The 16978-nt window shown below is 38.7% G+C and overlaps 1 protein-coding gene across 1 annotated transcript; it reads right to left on the reverse strand.

The window, feature by feature from the left end:
• Window positions 1-690: 690 nt before the first annotated feature.
• On the reverse strand, window positions 691-16623 carry LOC122643305. Its single transcript, XM_043836942.1, has 6 exons — window positions 16610-16623; window positions 16568-16571; window positions 3594-3600; window positions 1452-1812; window positions 1107-1358; window positions 691-1008 (listed from the first exon to the last, which is right to left on the reverse strand). The coding sequence occupies exons 4-6, from the start codon at window positions 1809-1811 to the stop codon at window positions 706-708; spliced, it is 915 nt and encodes a 304-aa protein (XP_043692877.1). The 5' UTR covers window position 1812; window positions 3594-3600; window positions 16568-16571; window positions 16610-16623; the 3' UTR covers window positions 691-705.
• Between the last annotated feature and the right edge of the window lie 355 nt (window positions 16624-16978).

Consider the following 16978-nt stretch of genomic DNA (forward strand, 5'->3'; position numbering starts at 1 on the left):
AGAGGATATCTACTTTACTATCAATAAAGGATAGGGTAACCACTAACGACCATGCATCTGTCACAAATTGATTTTAGAGAAAATCCTCAATACAAATTTATAACAAAACCTTATATAAATAATAGACTGATGTTCTAAACACATGCGTCTGTCATTCAGGGTGATCATTTCACCTATCCCCATGTGTTTGGGAGCAGCCTGTGCTCTCAGCACAGGAAGAAACATTTTCTCATAAATAATTTACTGAAATACCTATAGTTATAAAAAAAAATTCCTCAAACCCTAGTACCTCTTAATGGTCATTTGGAATCAGCCATTTATACAAACATGGAATATAAGACATCGTACCCTACGATACCTTGGCCAACACAGATGAACACCAGCACCCAACAAACTCTGATTGACACACAACTGGAATTCACCACCGTCGGTGTAAACCAACATCATGTTGGTACAAGCTACCGATAATAGCCATCATGCAATGGGTTTCGTCTGATAAGCTGATGTCGGATATACTAACCGATACCGATTTATGGTAGTGTCGGCCGATACATGTTTTTTTCGATTACCTAAAAGAGCTATAACTGAACATTCATACCTATGTTGATTAATTTGTAGACTTGTACAACGAAGATTATTGAACAAAAAAAACACAATATCAATGAGACAATTAATGTAGACGAAAATCTTATATGCTTTCAAGCCTTACTTACCACCACTAACTAGAACATCCTTGTAAGGAGTAGGAGTAGGAGTAGGAGTAGGAGTAGGAACTATAATTGGTTGTTGTTCTTCATCGCTCTGCTTTTTCTTCTTCCTATGCTCTTCCAAAATGAGAGGAACCAGACCTTCCCTCTCCTGGATGAGTCTCTCTTGTCCCCCACCTCGCAACTTCTCTAGCCTCATCCCACCTGGTTGCTGCATCTTAAACACTTTCACCAGATTCACAAGTCCCCCTAACAAGAAAAGCAAGCACCCAAGTATCCCCATCCAAACCCAGTTCTTCCCCTGCCAATTTAAAAAAAAATAAAAAAACAGAGCAAATCTCTTTATTTAATCCACCAGATCGATTCATGAAGTCTTAGAGAGTTCATCAGACTTCTTACCAGTAACATCAAGCCATGATGGATTTTCCCTGTTCGGTCATGTAAGTTTAGAATTGAGCCCACCATGAACAGGAGACTTCCCATCAAGAATGGAATTTGAGTACTAACTTGTAAAATCTGAACATGACCGTCAGCTCTCTCGTAAATCTGGCATAAGTTATGTATTGAACCTATGAGCCATAAAGCAGGGCCTGCAACAAGCATACTTAAAGAATGCTTCTCCCATCTGTAATAACCAAACCCTTTCTCTTCCTGCAATTCGAATCAATTTTACAAGTCACTAATTAAGAACTGATCTGATATGGTTTGATTCCTCGTTTAAAATTAAAATTTAAAATTACGTACCTGAATGAAGATGAGAAGAATGGCTACGAATGTAAGGATCGATCCCAAAGCGTGAACGATAGGGACTGCGAACTCTACGAGCGCGAGCTGCGCATCGAAGCCCACCACCGACAAGCGATAATCGATGCCGGCGAAATGCGCGAACAGATCATGAAAATTGACTAGGGTAAATAACATTAAAGCTATGAGGAGAACAACGAGGCCTGACTTGGCATCCATGGGGGAGAGCTGAGATACAAATCCAGCGAGCAGGAGAATCGAAGCAAAGACATAGATGCCGGCATTTATGTACTCCAATTTATTACGGGAAAGCCATGGACCGTATAATCGGAGCTCTCTGGCTGTTGCGAGCTTCACCATTCCGAACCAAAAATAAAATAAATCTTTGTGACTCCAGATGCTGATTATTACACGGAACGTCTTCCTTCCTCCCTAAAACACAGATTCAGACACTCTCCTGATCCTGAGAGAAGCAGAGAAAATCGTTTTTGTGCGAAAAAAATGTATGAATTGAATGCTTCTGCTACTTCTATTAGTTCTATCGATGCGTATGGGCAGGTGTTGGGAAGGAGATACGTGTCGTGGTGCATGGGGCTCCCAAAAGTGTTAGCTTCCATAAGTGTTGCGAGAATTGCAATACGTGTCACCTAATGACCTAATTAATATTCTCCGTGCACTTTTGGGTTTGGTTTCTGGATTAGTTGATGCAGAATGGTTGGGTTCTTAATGTAGACTTCAGGTCCAGCCCAAGTTTTATTAAACTAAACTGTTCATCTAATTACAACTACGAACATATCTGGGATGCAGGCCTTTGGGTTTGAGAACGGAGCTTCTCTCGTCTGCTGCATTGGAACAACTTTAACTTTGTATTTCTATTCTCGAGCAAATAATTTGATAAATCATTTCTTAAGTGGGTTTTTTTTTTTCTATTTTAATTATTATTTGTTATTTTATTTGGCAAAACCGAAACAAGGTAATTTATGGTTTGTCTTCCATAGATTCTATGTGGGTTATTTGTACTAGCTCAAAATGGTCGTACGAACTTAATATCTCCCCTCTGCCCTTCCTCCATGCTCATATTTTCTCTAATGTTGCTATCGTTAACAGACTTCCCTCGTCCTTTTATAATTATAATCCCTTTTTGAATTATCTTGTTTTGATTTGCGCAGGATTCGCTAACTCAGTCTTAGATAGAGTAGGGTGGACATATTCCATTTTGTTAGACGGACAACTTATTTTAATTGCTGCAGGTTATGTGGACAAAACTGATGCATTGAAAGCAGATGCGTACGGTCTTCCGATGGGTTTCGAGCAAGCGGTGCTTCTAAAATTGGAGTTAGGTGTAGTCTAGTATCCAAACGAGCGAATCAAACTTTTTTGGCCAAAGCCAATACATCCTTGGCCAATGCATTTAGTATCGTAGTCCCTTAGGATAAAAAACTTCCTAGCTGATAGCCTGATACGCCAATTTTTTATATTCCCTTTCTGATATTTTTATCATTTTGCGAAAGTATGGACACTCCTTTATGTATGTAAACTTTGTCTACATTTTCTCAATTATTTACTTTTAGGGAAGTAGTTTTCTGTCCGAGAGTGTGGCCTATGCCAGCACTCCTATGTGTCTATCTCTCTCCTCCTCAAAACAAGGGGGCAAAGATGTCTTTTCATATGGGGAGGAGAGAGATAGACTCATGGGAGTGTTGGAGTAGTCCACACTCCCAGACAGAGAACTTTCTCGCTTACTTTAGAAGTATATGTGAGAGGTAACCACCTGTCTCATTTCTGTCATTTACAAGGGGAGGTGGGGTATTAATGAAAACAAAAAGGACAAGTGGTTACCTCTCACACGTACGTTCATGGAAAATTATCTCCTCTGATTCTCTTCCCAATACAGTTCCCTAGTGCCTCTAATAAGAGGGGGGTGGACCCGCCCCGGGCAATGTTTTTGGGCACGGGGGTGGTCATTTGCGCTCCCCTATGAGAGGAACCGGACGAACTGTACCAGGCAGGGAACCTTAGAGGATAAAGATCCGTACATTCACCTGCATGTACGTGCAGATGATCCATTTCTCTAGAAGAACAACCCAATTTCCCTTAAGCCACGATGACGGAGGAATTCTTACAAGGAAATAGTGACGGGCGTTTGAAACTTTCAATATATGAAGGAGAAGTAACAATGATCGTAGATTTGTGGATGAACTCTTCATCTTTGGTGAAGGAAAACTTTCTCCGAATAATTGTCGCCTCTTGCCATTTGGAGATATGGGATTAGGGTTCTAGGTATCGATGTCATATTGGCTAATACGTATTGGTATCATTGGAGACTGATACCAATACAAATCGATTGTTAAAAGGGCATACCTAGTGTTCCCGCCATTGCGGGGTCTGGGGAGGGTCATAATGTAAGTAGCATTACCCCCGCTTCGTATAGATTGGAGAGACTATTTTCAGAGACTTGAACCCGTGACCACTTGATCACAATGAAGCAACCTTACCAATACAGATCGATTGTATCAGCCAAAAAGTGGATTTTACTTTTTCATCCTGCCAGCCTGAGAACCTGTGTGAATGTTTCATTTTTTTGGGTTAAGGACCTATGTGAATGTTTTGGAATGAGGATACGGAATTCAAAGAATCATAGATAGCTACATGGAATATATCAAGGATTGCAAGGAGAGCAAGAACAGGGGTTGGCAAATGTTAGTCTCTATGAATTGTCAAAAAAGGCATAGATTGACTTGTGCAAGAGAATGTAAAGAGTTAGCCTTGGGATTTATGCAATAACTTGTTTGATACATCTCAATTATGAAAATCGGAATCAGCAGAAATCGGTCTCAAACCCCCTAGAATCAGTTCTTAGACTCTCAAAACTGAAAACCTAGTGATCCGGTGAGTAAAAACCCTAAAATCAGATGAATAAGAAGATCTAGGGTGCATTTGGAGTGTATTCTGGGACGATTTCATATTCTTGGATGATAAAAATAGTTGTTTTTATCGTTCGAGAATACAAAATCAATCCAGAATGCATACCAAACACAGCCCTAGAGTCAGGAACGGTCATGGCAACTCGGATCTGAATCGACGAATTCGACGAATCCGATTCCAACTTTTGAAACAGTGGCCTGAGTCCCGACCGCCTGAATCTGTTATGGACTTCTTCAACCACATAATAAAACAGTACTCACTTTTTCACACACACACACTATCAAATCTGTTTGTGGCTAAAATGGTAAGCAAAATTAATTTAAAGTGTACCAAAACCTTGTAGGATTAAAAGAAAATTTAATACGTAGAGCTTCAAAACAGCACAACCAAATAAGAGAACTGATCTGTACAAGACTAAAACCCAGAAGCATTGTTCTTAGAAGCAGTTGCCATCAGGACTCTCCGGCTCCAGCTATAATAGTGTCTGCACCAAGCAACTAAGTTAATAACAAATTAAAAATCAAAAACTTAATTTTGACTCTTTCAGAGGTAATTCCCTTTCTTTTTCGCTTTTTATTGAATACAATTGTACATACAGATGATATAAACTGAAAATCTTCCATTTAGCACTCCAAAAGCTCCTCAATCAAGAAAGCTAACAGTCATTGATTTCTTAGTTATATGACTTCTTAATGTGACAAACAAAAGCTTCATAAATTCTGAAAAGTTACAATAAAGTATAGCTTCCTCAATAGTAAAACTTATCATAAAATGGAATAATGCAACATAGGGCCATGCCTCAATTAAAATGGAATACTGATGTCTCCTACAAAGCATTCTTTACTGCTATCCTTATTTTATTTTTCAGAAAAATTTCATTAGTTTCATATTGACTCATTTATGCATTCATCTATTATGCATTGTATATAACACACGATTTATCCATTGTTTATGTTACTTTATCAGTTCATATTCATTTGCTGTCTGCTCCGTTTATGTTCTTTCATGCATGAAGTGAAAGTCATTAGAATTTTTAAGATACTATTATTATTATTATTAATTTTTTTTAATATAAACGGTAAAATCCTTGAAAACGAAGTGAGCAGCATGAAAAATACTTGGTTTGTTAATAATGACAAGTTGAAATAAAGCTTCTCTTTTCCAAAAATTACCTGATGTTGTAGAACAAGAACATCAGCTGTAGTCACAACCTGAGCTCAAATCTCTAATGCACTTATATGGGGTGTTAGGGTTATGACATGAAGTCAATATCAGCTGTAGTCAAAGGTACAACATTGATGGTTCATTTTCTTTCATGCTTGAAGATTCCCTAGAATTCTTAAGAGTTCTCAAGCGCTCTGAATGCTCTCAAGCTCGCCAACGGTTGATTCCCTCCCCCCACCTACTCAGGTAGTGGCGGTCGGTGAGGTGACTCAAAGGTAAGTATACCCCCTACTCCACCCACTACCTCCACCCCACAGATCCTCTCGGCTCTCTAACTGATCTCTCCTACCCAGACCCATCGCCGGATCTCTGTGCAAACCCATTACTCCCCACACCCACCACCGGACTCTCTCTGTACACCACCAACTCTCTCTCTAACCTCAATCCCATCGACTCTCTCTCTCTCTCTCTCTCTGACATCACCTCCAGATTCTCCCTGTACGCCCACCGACTCTCCCTTTGACCTCACTCCCATCGACTTCCTATACCCATCGACTGTCTCTAACCCCCACTCCCAACACCGACCATCCACACGAATCGCTGATGTCTCTTCCCCAAACCCACTGATTTATTTTTTTTTTGTTCTCTCTCTCTCTCTCTCTGATCCCACTTAGATCAAACCCCCTGCACATGCTGCCGGTTCCCTGCTCCTCTAACCTAGATGACTAGGCTTCCTGCTCCTTACAAGACATGTCAAACATGTTGAGAATGAAACTTCAGATATTAAATCAAGCCTATTTACAGCATAATATTTTATATAGAATCTTATAGGAAAGATATGGTTTGTTGGAATAAAGGCTACGGTTGAGGCTAAAGAAAGAAGGTTTAAATGCTGGTCAGTGGTACAAAGTGAAGATAATGATTTGCTGATCTGAGATTAATAGAAAGTGTTCACTTAGAAGGAAACAAACTAATCCAAATCTAAAATGTTTTTGTTGAAACAATTTGAGTTTGATGACATTTTTTTTTGGAATAATTTATTCTAGAATTGAGGAATGATTATACAATAGATCAGAAACTTAACCAGATTTAAAAGCAGAATTATATTCTGTCTTGTGGATCTAAAACAGGACAAACAATAAGTAATCAGTAGCAAAAATAGCAAGTTCAAGAACTTAGGAGTTAGGAGTACTGTTGAATCTATAAATCAGATTTTGAAAATTGATTTTAACAGACCATCAGATGCTAATAAAGTGTTTTTTTTTTTTTTTACTTATTATACTATGTTGTTCCCATTTCCTGTGAACATTAGATTCTAAGTTCGCATGAAATAAAAGTTAACATGTATCCTAGAGAAAACCGAAGGCAAATTTTTTAATTTGATCTAACATCTAATAAGCTTGAATGGGATTAGATGTCTTCACTACAATTAAAAGTGAACATCTTCTAGTTTCAGTTTCTGGTTAGTACAATTCCTAGCGGTTGAGTTAACACCAATCAATCGCTGCTTCTTGATTTTATCAACTTGTTTAATCAATTATTAGTTTCAGTTTTCTCCAGTAATTTCTGAAATCCTACTTCAACTCCACTTCTTCAAATCTGAACTTTCTGAAACTGTATTTCTGTTTTCTAGTTTATGGACTTCAGTTTACTAAATATAAATTTAAGATGGAGCTAAGATTAAAGTATTACATGATGTAGGACTTCAACCTAAGATTCCGACTGACATTGAAATATAAGATGAAATAAACAAACATACTCAGCTGAAGATCTGATCTAATCTTTCATATATGATGGGTTCACTATAATTCTCAACCCAGTCTTTACCATATTCCATATTTGACACTCAAGACTACCACTCATTGTCTTGTATCGGACACTGGAAGGGATCCCAGATCATGTCCATGTCTATGTCCAAGGAAGACATTTTACTCCAAATCAAATAAATACTCTTTTCTCGTTGGCTTTAGGCTCAAGATTTTGAGGTTTGAATTCTGAAATATAAATTTCTTCAGTGATGGAGGGGTGGTGGGTAAGTGGGTTAGTGGCTTTCTTAGGGAGGAGCTTAGGAGAAGCTCATTGTCAATAAGTCAAAAAACAATTGGTAATCATTCATTTATACATTCATTGAAAAAAAAAAGTGGAGTTCCAATAGTCAATTAATCAAACAGTTGGCACACATGCATGAAACAAGAACTGTAAACTGTTTGGCAACAAAGAGAATGAAACATGAATCTGTCAAGGGGGAGAGAAGTGCTCAGCATATTTTTGGGGGCTTATTACTAAGAAGAGGCGTTGAAAAATAATCCTTTGTTGGAGAGTTTCAGCCTCTCCAGGAAACCAGAGGCTCAACAAAAACATACCTTAGAGGTTCTCTCAGTAAAGTCTCTGGTTGTTAGTTGGGAAACAAGGATTAATCTGCAAGGGCAAAATCAGTGAAGAATCATGGAAAAAAAATAATAAGAAAAAGAGAAGAGGTTGACTTGTAAACATTACATGAAGGGAAGGTCATGGAATTTGCAATTTCCTAACTTCGTTTATCTCATCCATATCTCCAAGTCTATAGTTGGTTCTCATCTTTTACTACTTTTCAATTCCAACAATTATGCAATCTATAAAGGCCCTGCAGAGATGTTCTGAAACCAGGTCTCAGTTTCAGTTCGAAACTCTTGGTTCAGGCACCCTTATGGACTGGGGATAAGGTCTAACAGTCCCAGCATTAGAGGTAATAATCAACAGTTCAATAGGGCTGCAGCAAATCACAGTTAACTTTAAAAACTCAGAATTAATGGATATAACCAATGGATGGGCCTAACTTTGTAATCAAAGAAAGAAAGGGCCAAGAGGGAGGAAGAATCCCAGAAAATATTGGATCAAACTATTGGTCGATTGCTAAGATATCAACAGGTCACCAAATTAGAAACTAAACTCAGAATTATAAGTTTAGTGAATAAATACCAAACCAGCCAACAGATTAACTCCATTTTTTAATCGAGCTTTGGAGAAGTCAGGATTAGAAACCCTGCAAGTAGTGGCAAAATAATTTTCTGAATTCCAGTAACTGGTGTTGATCTTCAATAGCAGCAATAGTAGATGATTAACGGAGAAGAATAGCCAACAGTTATGCAGCAACTTCTTGTTGATTCAATTCACATAATAAAGGATGGAGGGGATCAATGAAGACAACACTTTCAGATTAGGTTCATGGTAGTGGATATTCTTCTTCTTGGAATTCCCTGGCAAATTATCTTGAATATTTAGTCGATACCTGATAATAGGTATTTTCTTAAACCTCTTGGTTCATTGAGGTCGAGTGTTATTCTTTATGAACTTACCATGTGTTTTAATAATTTCCTCCATTAGAACAGACAATAGCTGTTCATTGAGAATTTTTTTATTTTAGGAAACTAATTTATTTTTTGAAATCCACTCTTCCAAGAATTCTTGGAAGAATTCTTAAGTGCTATGATTTAATTCAGAACTCAACATTTTATAGCAAGTATTCCTAAATGTATTGTCTTCAATGTAATCGATACACTCAAATTAGTGAGAGTACGTAGCAAATAATACGTACTCTCACTAATTTGAGTGAACCGGTTACAGTGAAGAATTATGTTCACTGAGGTCGGACATAATTCTTTATGAGCTTACCATGTGTTTTAGTCACTTCCTCAATCAGAACAGACAACAGTTGTTCATTTAAAACCTTTTTATTTTAGGAAACCAATTTGTTTTTTGAAGTCCGCTCTTCCAAAAATTCTTGAAAGAATTCTTATAAGCTATCATTTCACTCGGAATTCGACATTTTATAGCAAGTATTCCTAAATTTGTTGTCTTCACTGTAACTGGCTCACTCGAATTAGTGATAATACGTATTATTTGTTACGTACTCTGACAAATTTGAGTGTGTCGAATACAATGAAGATAATACATTTAGGAATACTTGCTATAAAATGTTGAGTTCCGAATTAAATCATAGCACCTAAGAATTCTTCCCAGGATTTTTGGAAGAGTAGACTTCAAAAAATAAATTAATGTTCTAAAATAAAAAAAATTATCAATGAACAGCTATTGTCTGTTCTGATGGAGGAAATTATTAAAACACATGGTAAGCTCATAAAGAATAATATTCGACCTCAATGAACCAAGAGATTTAAGAAAATACCTATTATTAAGCTATCGACTAAATATTTAAAATAATCTGTCAGAGAATCCCATGAAGGAAAAAGAGTATCCACTACTAGTAACAAACCTACCAAACGAGTGTTGGAAAATAACATTCTTGATATGTAATGTACCATTAGAACCTGAATGATTTAGGGTGAACTCTTGCAACTAACCTTTTCGTCCCAACGAAAAGGAATCATGGTAAAGAGCAAGGAAGGGAGAGAAAAGAGGCGGGAGGGAAGGAGGAATGGATTTGCTGTGAAATCGAGTGAGGAGAGTGGTTGCTGTGGAAGGGAAAGGGAAGGTTACAGTTTGGGTTGGGAGAGGGATAGGGTTTGTGCGGGGATGGGATGCTGGTCTTATGACACAACAGAAACCGATGAAAGAGAACAGGGAAGAAGACTAAGAATGGGATGGGCGAGTGAACATCTTGAAGAATATCAATTGCGATTGAGCTCCTATCGGAAGCAAGACCCCAAGACGGGGAACTCGATGAAATTACTACAATACAGACAAAAATAACGAAAGATCCTGACTACCAATAGAACGACACTGCCAAAGATAGGGTTTCAAAGATAAGGTTTTTTTAATGGACTTGTTGAGGTTCTCTGTTCTGGGGATACTTTTCAGATCGTACGATCTGAACACCCGAACCCACTAACCCACCTACCATTTCACGAGTTCTGCATATTGTCTGTAAAGTTTCTGGCCCAACTCGATTTTGTCGCACTCCTACCCAGTGGCCGGTGTTTTTGGCTTCGGGCCAATGCTTTTCTTGCTCTAATGACCATTTGCCACCCATCATAGCTTTCACACGAGCCGTATCATCAGAAAGATAAAGGAAGAGGAGATACACCAAAAACATGTGGAATCCTGGGGAGTCACAATACAGTTAGACAATTGAAATGGCAGAATTGGGTAAGGGTGTTAATTTGGTACGGTACCGAAGTCAAACATCCCATATCGATACCATACTATATGATACAGGTTCAATACACGATTTTTTTAATATGTATTTGGTATAGTATATGGTATTCGTTATATGTTTCTTATATATCATATTATTATACAAAATCATACTATTATATAAAAGCACGTATGTATGTTTCGTGGCAAAACTTTGATTGGACATCTTTATCCTTATTCTTTTTATGTAATTTCTTTTTTTCTCTTGTTATTCTTCATATTTTTTCTTTTAAGTTTATCATATTCTTAATACCCTTGATCGTAATTAGTGTTAAATTTTTCTTGAGATATAAAAGTTAACAATTCCCTTTCAATTTTTGGAAAGTCTAAATTCTCCGTCCATTCCAAGTCTCTCTCTTGTAAGATATATCTTTTTTTTTTTGGTAAGATATCTCTCTTTCTCTTCTCTTCTCGACCTTAATTAGTAAGAAATGTAAAATAAATCCCCATTCTTTTTCAGGTTAAATACACGTACGCCCCTAAAATGCACCCAATATTCCTCATGCCCTCCCTAAGGTTCTGACAAGTCCACACGCACCCCTTGAAAATTCCACGTACCGCCCCTACTTTACCCCCTAAAGCCATTTAAGTCCGCACTGCTAATTTTAGGCGTTAGATGCTAAAAACTAACCAAACTACCATTTCTTTTATCTATTTTCTAAAATTTGAAAAGACCTAATTGTCCTGACCTATTTGTTCATTACTTGGAAAGACATTTTTGCCCTAACTTATTTTGAAAATACCCTTTTACCCCCACTATTTGTTCTTAAGAACCTAACCCCAACCTACCCATATTACCGTGGATAATATACAGTTATACCCTTGCTAGGGAATAATTACCAAAATGCCCTTATGAGTAGGTCTATCCCAGGCACTTCACCAGGTTCTAAGATTGGGGGGGTGTTCCCAACAGTGTCAATAGAAGGATCTTGGTTGGACCCAAAAGACATAACATCAATCTATTCTTTGATAAGGGCCAGCAAAGAAGAAGGATCGGCCGAAGTTGCAAGAGAAGATTCCAAAAGAGAGCAAAAACTATAGAATTCCTAGGCAAGAGACGGTGGGATTGAAGGGGTGATCAACTTACGTTTCTTACCCACAAGGGAGCACACCACGGAACCCAGAAAAACCGCTCCTTCTCTAGCAGGAACCTCAGGGGATGGACTAAAAGCCACAGTCGAATTCGAACCTTCCAACAGTGGGGGCACCACCGCATTTTGTATCAGAGGATCAACGGTAAAGGACTAGGCCAAAATGTTCTCAGCAAACCGATCACCCAGGGATGGTAGAGGTTGCAGGTCCACAAAAAGAGATGGAATAAAAGACTCTTCACTTGATTGAGGGCTAGGGTTCTTTGGTGGAGCATCAACTTCAGGGCACACTTTAACAGTCATAGTAAATCCAGAAACAACAACGGGGGCTTCAGAGGATGACGGTACCGAATTGGGATTCGAAGAGCCTGGCTTCAAAGGCTCTGATGCCTCAAACACTGGGGCATCACAGTCCATGGTGATCAGGTTATTCAAAGGCACAAAGCAAAAATTCATCAGAGGAGGTAGGTTTCGGATCCAGCATCGTAACATCCAAAGTGGAAGATGGAAGCAAAGAGGCCACATTTATATGAATTGGCTGAGTTAAAGCTCCTTCAAATAAACCACGAGGTGTACGTTTTGGTAAAGAAGATCTTTCATAAGAACAATAATCAGCAACATGGAACAACCTTCCACAGTGGAAGCATATTTTAAAACCTTCATATTTAATAGAAACAAGCAGAGAAATACCATTGGAGCTTCTAGCTGAAGAAAACAAACAGATCGGCTGTTTAAGACGGAACAGGACTTTGACCCTGGCCACAGTTGTTGGCAAGCCAACCTCCTTAGAGGTAAGATTCATATCAAGAACACGACCCACACCGGACACAGCTTGTTTAATGGATTCGTAGAAAAAAGCTTTAGCGGGAACCAAACTGATTTGGACCCAGATAGGGAAGGATCCCCTCTCATAAGCATATAACTCATCATCCAAGGCATGTTTCTCCAAATTGATCATAACTCTTCCACACCACCTACGAGCAAGGGCGAGAACCTTGTCCCGTTCACCACCAGAACTAAACTCCGCCATTAAGCCACTCTTCTCATAACAACATATATACACAACCCCCAAAGGTGCCTAAAGCTCCACCAGTTTAGAACAAATAGAATCCTTAGACGGACTGGGATACCCCAAGGAGTAATCATAGAGGATCCTAGATGAAAATAGAATATTGCCTCCAATAGGACCAGGTCCAACAACAACTGAAGCATCAACACACTATCTCTAGACAGCAGAAGGAAGACGAGAAGAGGTATCAGGACGTCCAATCCCTGAAGAAATCGAAGCCAGACCACGAAAAGATCCCCCAGAGGAGGAGCAGTGGTGAAAACCCCAAGCCTGTGACATGGATGAAGCAAAGAAAGCCTACCAGATCAGAAACACAGAAAATAGGAATACAAGGGTTAGCCAAACACGAAGCAAGAGCAATTATGGTGGAAGTCTGTCGTCAATAAAAGACTCCCTACAGAGCCGGAAATCGAGAAAGGAAATGAAACCAGTCAGGGTAAAAACAAGCATAAAAAATCAGACTTCGTGACGAGAGCAACTACACAGACCAAAGTAACAACACAGACTAGTAAGGAAAAGAAAAAAAAAAACAAACCCAAAAAGGGAAAAGGAAAGTGAAAAGCCAATAAAAGAAGGGAAAACAAAGTAAAAAGTTACAAAGGGCCCAAGGGAAAGTGGGTCCGAAAAGCAACCCCCATTGTTACCCCAAACATAAAAAAAGGCAACCCCCATCTTAGAACACCTAGGGAAACGAATAGAACAACTACCAAGCTTGGGAAACAAAACGACTAATAAAAGAAGAAAATAAGAAAAGCAAGAAGAAGAAAATTCGATTAATCTTTTGAGATTAGTGTGTGGTTTGTGTGATTACACTTTCAGATAAAAAAAAAAAATTTTGAAACAAAGGGCCAAACAAACATATTACACGTTAACAAGAGCTGAGTTGCCCGGCCAAATACAAAATCGTTACTTAATCAAACCTTATACCAGTACCATACGAAGCTCAATCAATCTCCAAAGTTTAGGTTCTAGCTTTACTTAAGCCACATTGAAGAAGGAATTCCTTCACTTCACCAGTGGACATCCTTATGCTAGGATGGATTTCAAATGAAAAAATAAAATAAAATTTGCTATTCAAATGAAGTAGTCCTGGATTTCTGGATACATGGAATTAAATTAATTTGGGATTTATTGTGATTGTATGATTGTCGTGGTTTTCCTAATCCCTCAGCTGTTGGTAGCCTCATTTCCCCCCCCCCTTTTTATCATATGAGCAGGCTTATTTATTGCTCTCCTAACTATTCAGTCGATACTCGCAAATATCGGCAGAGCTTGGTCATTGCAAACTGCTAAGCATACACAGGTATTGTTATAACCGATTTCTTACGGTGGAATTGCCATTCAATTCATGTAACCTTAAATTATGGTCTGGTCTTCTCTTTCTTTGTGCAATTTCATCTCTTCCTCGAAGAGTTTCATGTTAAAAACGGACCCTAATAACCTAATTTAGTCCTATTATGAGTAAAAGAAATAAAGAGTTCCTATTCTATTCGAATTTGGTGGAGTTAAAGGGTTTCGTTTAGGGTAACATGAATGTTATCTCCTTACCAAAAAAAAATACATGAATGTTATCTCCCCCCTGGTTTTATTTTCTTTAATTTATATGTTTAAGTTCGTTGGTATACCAGTGTTCATGATGAGATTTATGTTTGTTTAGCTTTGTTATATGATAAACTTCTTTGGTTGAGGAACCCTTTCCCATTATTATTCTCTCCCTCCATCGTTCTCTATTCTTCGGGAACCCTTCTCCAGAAGTCGGATTTACTCATTGTAAAGTGTAGAGACCTAGTATAATGCAAGATTAATATATCAGATTTCAAATAATGAAATCTACCTGGCATCTATTTTTCGAATGTGGATTGTCTCGAAGGATTTGTGTGCAGGCCTGCAGGGCAATAGGGTTGTGATGTGAAGATTTCCCTAATCCCTCTTTACTATCATCTGTTGTTTATTTTTTAACTATGGTGATCTCTCTCCAAGTTGTAGAACTTGGTTTTTCTATGTTTTTTATTGTGACCTGTTATTTTTTTTTGGGGCTCTCCAGAACCGTTGTATCATGGGTAAACTCAACCCCGAACCCATGCATGCGGGTACTCACAAATATTGCTCGTTGGATGTCAGGTCTACATTTATTTTCTAGTACCCAAAATTCTGTTAAATGCCCCCCTACCCCTAACTATTGCTATCCTTCTCCACAACACCTTACTTTGCCCAATTTGAATTATCATGTTTTAATCTCGCATGAATATTTAATCCCATCTTGAATGCATTAGGATGGGCCTATGTTGTTTTGCTCCAAGGCCAATTTGACAGGTTTGACCTATACAAAGACAAGCCATAACCATGCAACAGAGATCCAAAGCATGATCACTAGGATCAAAGATGCAACCAAAAAAGGATGGAGGATCAAGGAAATATGGACTGATCAAAGTATTTTTACAAATCTCCTTCCTGAGCCAAAGATGGACGTCCGGCCATGGTTTCTCTTCTCTTGTGAACTATCAACCCTCCCTCCTTTGCAACAACAACAACTCAGCCTTGCCCCAACTTGATGGGGCTGGCTACATGGATCCTTTCAAGACAAATTATGGAAAACTGAGGTGCTCACGTAAGGAAAGAAACGTAAGAGAAATGAAGAATAGATATGCATAAACAAGATAAGAAAATTGAGAAATGGGAAATGAAAAATAAAAGTAAGAGGAAGTAGGGTAGCTCAGAAAACCAGGAAGATCTTAGCTACATGGTGTCAGCAACGTGGATCCTTGCCCTCCAATAAGCTCTAACTGAGGTCATACTTGGCACAAGCCCCATGCCATGCATGTCATTCTTCACAACCTCTCCTATGATCATTTTTGGCCTGCACCTAGCTCTTTTAGCTACTTCAATCGGGATCAGATCACTCCTCCTTATTGAGGCATCCTCAGGCCTCCGTTGTACGTGGCCAAACCACCTCAAACGACATTCTCGGAGCTTGTCGCTAATCGGGGCAACTCCCACATCAGCTCCAATGCGTTTGTTCCTCACTTTATCCTTCCTAATTTTGACGCACATCCATCTTAACCTCCTCATCTTTGGAACACATAGTTTCGCTATATGGCACTTCTTAACTGCCCAACATTTCGCCCCATACATCATAGTTGGTGGACAATAGTCTTGTAGAACTTTCCTTTAAGTTTTAAAGGAATGTGGCGGTCACACAGTACTCCCGTCGCACCTCTCCACTTCATCCATCCCACTTTAATTCTTTGTGAAACATCATCATTTGTGTCACTTTCTTTGTTTATCATAAGCAACAGATATCTAAAATAGTCATTTGGCGGGACATTTTTAACCCTCTCCCCTAGTATAATTTTTTGTTTTAAGAATTACAAAGATATTTTTAGCTCTCTTAAGGATCTTGTGATTCAAAATTTATCCGTTGAACACATGGGATCTTTTTTAACTATGTTATCCCTTTGTCAATATATTTCGGCAAGAGAATTCTGGGCCTCTAGAGCCTGCACATGCACGCTGGCCAATGGGAGTGCACGCATAAGTATCGGGTGGGATTTCTGCCTTTCTGTGGAGGCAAGGCGGTTTGCGTCTGCGTCTAGGCACAAGAGCACGCTGGCCACACGATCAGGTATGCGGGGTGGCATTGCAGTAATTTGAGTAAGGGAAGTAGTTCTCTGTCCGGGAGTGTGGCCTCCGCCCATGAAATTTCTTTATAATCTCCTCCCATGACAGTCTTTCACATCTCTCACCTCTCTCTCTTTTGATTACTGTTCTCATGGAACCTGCAACTACGAGTCTCCTAATACCGCAAATCATGGAGGACGAAGACGATGGTCTGGCTATAGAAAGTGATAGAGCAACTAAGACATGTGTTCTGCTCTCTTTAACGGTGCTGAATCTTTTTCTCTCTATCATTCGTTAACAATTAGGGCAATTACTGTCTGAATTCTCAATTGGTTCACACCTTTTTCATCTCCTTATTTTTTTTCCCCAAAACATTCATTATTCTCATCCCGCTGTGTGAATTTGGTTCAATCTTTAAAACGCTAACTTGGTGTGCTCTGTCTTATTTGCTTTTGTGATCAATCATTCTCTCGTTAGTTCTCTATTTATTGTAGTTTAGTTTCATTGATTTACCGTCCTAGGGTTCT

This window comes from Telopea speciosissima, chromosome 1, assembly GCF_018873765.1.
Source record: "Telopea speciosissima isolate NSW1024214 ecotype Mountain lineage chromosome 1, Tspe_v1, whole genome shotgun sequence".
Lineage (NCBI taxonomy): Eukaryota > Viridiplantae > Streptophyta > Magnoliopsida > Proteales > Proteaceae > Telopea > Telopea speciosissima.